Source organism: Arachis ipaensis, chromosome B1 (assembly GCF_059453495.1).
Source record: "Arachis ipaensis isolate K30076 ecotype BB chromosome B1, ASM5945349v1, whole genome shotgun sequence".
Classification (NCBI taxonomy): Eukaryota; Viridiplantae; Streptophyta; class Magnoliopsida; order Fabales; family Fabaceae; genus Arachis; species Arachis ipaensis.
Genome location: NC_142436.1, coordinates 17,422,488 through 17,425,541, shown reverse-complemented (window position 1 = coordinate 17,425,541; position 3,054 = coordinate 17,422,488). Strand labels below are relative to the sequence as shown.

Below are 3,054 nucleotides of genomic sequence, written 5' to 3'. Positions count from 1 at the left end.
GAACTCTTGGGAGGTTGTGGCCTTGGCACACCTCCACATTGCCATCTTCAACTCTGTATCACCCCACTATTTTCTGAAGTTCTGCCATATGTGCATAGCACAATATCTATGATGAGCACCTGGGTTTACTTCACGCATAGCAGGGATGAGGCCCTAGTGGGGAAAAGTAAAGCAAGTAAATGATTATCCCCTATGAAGAACTGTTCATATAGGACAGCAGTAACTATTTAAAGAACATTGTAAACTGGTAATTATAAAGGCATACACGAACAATAAGAATTGCAACCATTACCTTCTGCATGTCTGACATGAAGTTAATTCCATTTATAGCTGTGTCCCCTAAGTCTTGTTGGAGAAGTTCGAGAAACCACTTCCAACTATCCTTGCATTCGCACTCCACCACAGCATAGGCTATAGGGTATATATGGTTATTGGCATCGTGGCCGATGGCAGTCAACAACTGCCCAGGGTAGTATCCCTTCAAAAAAGTACCATCTAACCCGATAAAAGGCCTGCAGCCAACCGAAAAGCCCTTCTTACACCCTTCCAAGCAGATGTAAATTCGTTTGAATTTATACCCAGTCCCTTCGACATAATCAGTGCTAATCCTTACGGTGGAGCCAGGGTTGGTCCTTATTATTTCATTGGCATAATCCCGTAGAAGTGCATACTGAGCTCTCTCTGATCCTTCTATTAGTTCTTTCGCATTCATCATTGCACGGTATATCTTCCTCTCATTGACAATCACATCAAACTCCTTCTTGAAACAATCATGTGCCTGCCTTTGAGTCATGTCTGGATGGTCACGGATCTTGTCCTCAAGCTCTTCAACAACCCATTTTCCATTTACAGATTTGTTCTTATTAACCCTGCTACAGGTATGTTCGTTGACAAAGATCTTCACCTGGAAGCTTAATGGAAACGACCGTTTTGCACAATATATCTGCCATGGGCAATTCTCGTCATAACAAATGGCCTTGCACCTAGTTGAATCAACTCTTGGAAAGAATATGCTTCGCCCTAGGTTGATGTTGAACTTCCTAACTGCCTTCTTGAAATGCTCCAGATTCTCAAATTCCATCCCAACCTCTAGCCTTACCTCCCTAACTGGAGCATCGGGATTAGCTTGAGGAAATGCTGCTTGTTGACTGTCTTCATCATCACTTACAACAGAATCCAGCTCTTCAGACTCGTAACAATGCATCCCTGCACTTGGCTCAGACATATCTTCACCCTCCACAGGTATAAAGATTGAAGGATGCTTGTTTGGATCCTGGTTAGGTATGAAGGTTTGCCCTGATGGAGGAGGCCTGACTGTTGATCGTCTCTTCCGCTTCTTTGGACTACCACCACCCACATCTGGGTTTGTAGACGGTTCGGGCTGTGAACTGCTAGGTTGACTCTCTTCACAAGGTGTTTTAGTCTCATTCTGAATGGTCTGCTCCTGAGACTCTGGTTCGTTGCAAGGTTGTGGAATATATTGTGTGAAAACCTCATTAGATTCCGCAGGCCCTTTATCAACTGTGGGAGCCACTGACTCCGCAGACACTGGATTTCGGTGCCCAGTTTCTTGACTTCCAACTGTCACACGTGGTTGTTCAGGCTCTGGAAGAGTCTTCTCCAACGGATTTTCGAAGGTTACCTTTGGTGAGTGTGTGGGGAGATTTGGTTCGTCACTGCCTACTTTTGGTTGTTCTGTGTTTGTTGTGGTAAGATGGACATCTTTCTCCACCGCATCATCCTCTGTATGGGTATCCGGTCCAGCCATACCTCCTTCAGTCTCACTGATCTTCACCACTCTCTTATGCTTCTTCTTTGATGTTGGGGGTCTCCTAACACACAGTTTGGTTTTGTGTTTCACTGGGGTCTTCGTAACATTTAAAATCTCAAGATCTGGTTCAGGTTCATTGTTTTCTTTTGCAAACTGAGGAAGGTTAACTGGATGCTCAGTGACCACCTCAACTCTCCTCCCATTAGCAATGGCTGCTTCGTACATAGTCACCATATCCATGTCAAGTCTAAGCAACCTCAACCCACCATCCAACTCCTTCCCAGGTTTAAGCCAGTAAAGCTCGCTCACGTCAGTGTACCCTATATCCTTTACTAAGTCATTCATGAAGAACCTATTTAGGGTATCGACATTCACTCGTTCAATCTCTGTTTTCTCACCCCCAACGTGTGCCACTCTGCCATCATCACCCTTTTGAAATTTTTCTCTGTGACTAATGACTAACGTAATGTGAATAGTTGCCATCTGCAAACAGACACACTCTAATTAACAACCAAATTATAGCAAATACAAGCACACCCTAATGAAAACCCAGTTTCCACAACCATGCACCGAAAACAAGAAAACCATGACATAGAGATCAACGGTTACTACTTACCTATGGATGATACCACGCAACTCCACCCGCCCAAACGGTCCACACCAATAAGCACCCTCTCTTCAATACGGAGATTGTCGTCGGCCTGGGAGGTTTTCTTTGATTGTTGAAGATGAACAGTTTCTTCCTAGGGCTCTACCCTTTGTTTTCTGAAACGCGCGAAGATGAAAAACCTTTGCTAACTGTTCATTTCTAATTTCCCTTTTTTTTCAAAAAAAAATTCAAAATTCAACTATTTTTTAACTAATTATAATTATAATATCCACATGTGCATCCCCCAAGCCATGTCACGCCGTGAAGTGCCACATAGGGAGTGTTACTGACGGAGTCAACGCCGGAATATGGATTGGTTAGTTTCTTTTCACGGAACTCATGATTGATGGATACATTTGGTAGTTTCCGTTTCTTGTGGGTAGATTTGTCAGCGTTTTCAACTTCCATGGATAGAAATGATAGTTTACTCTATATTGAAACAAAGCAATACGCCAATACACATATATTAAAGTGAAATTGTACGTACCTTATGGCAGTCGGTGAAATACAAAAGAAAAGTTGAGTAGAAGTGCTGAGAAAGACGTATACGTTGAGAGGTGAAAAGTTTTAAAAGTGAATGAGTAAAATAAATAACTAGATTATATAGATATTTTGGATATTTTATCTTTTAAAT

The 3,054-nt window shown here is 42.5% G+C and overlaps 1 protein-coding gene across 1 annotated transcript; it reads right to left on the bottom strand.

Annotated features, from left to right (window-relative positions):
* Positions 1 to 223: 223 nt before the first annotated feature.
* On the bottom strand, positions 224 to 2,254 carry LOC148575843 (uncharacterized). The gene has a single exon (XM_088502582.1). The coding sequence runs from the start codon at positions 2,252 to 2,254 to the stop codon at positions 224 to 226; it is 2,031 nt and encodes a 676-aa protein (XP_088358708.1).
* Between the last annotated feature and the right edge of the window lie 800 nt (positions 2,255 to 3,054).

Excerpts from the sequence above, each read along its gene's own strand:
- LOC148575843 (XM_088502582.1), bottom strand. The coding sequence starts at position 2,254 with ATGGCAACTATTCACATTACGTTAGTCATTAGTCACAGAGAAAAATTT.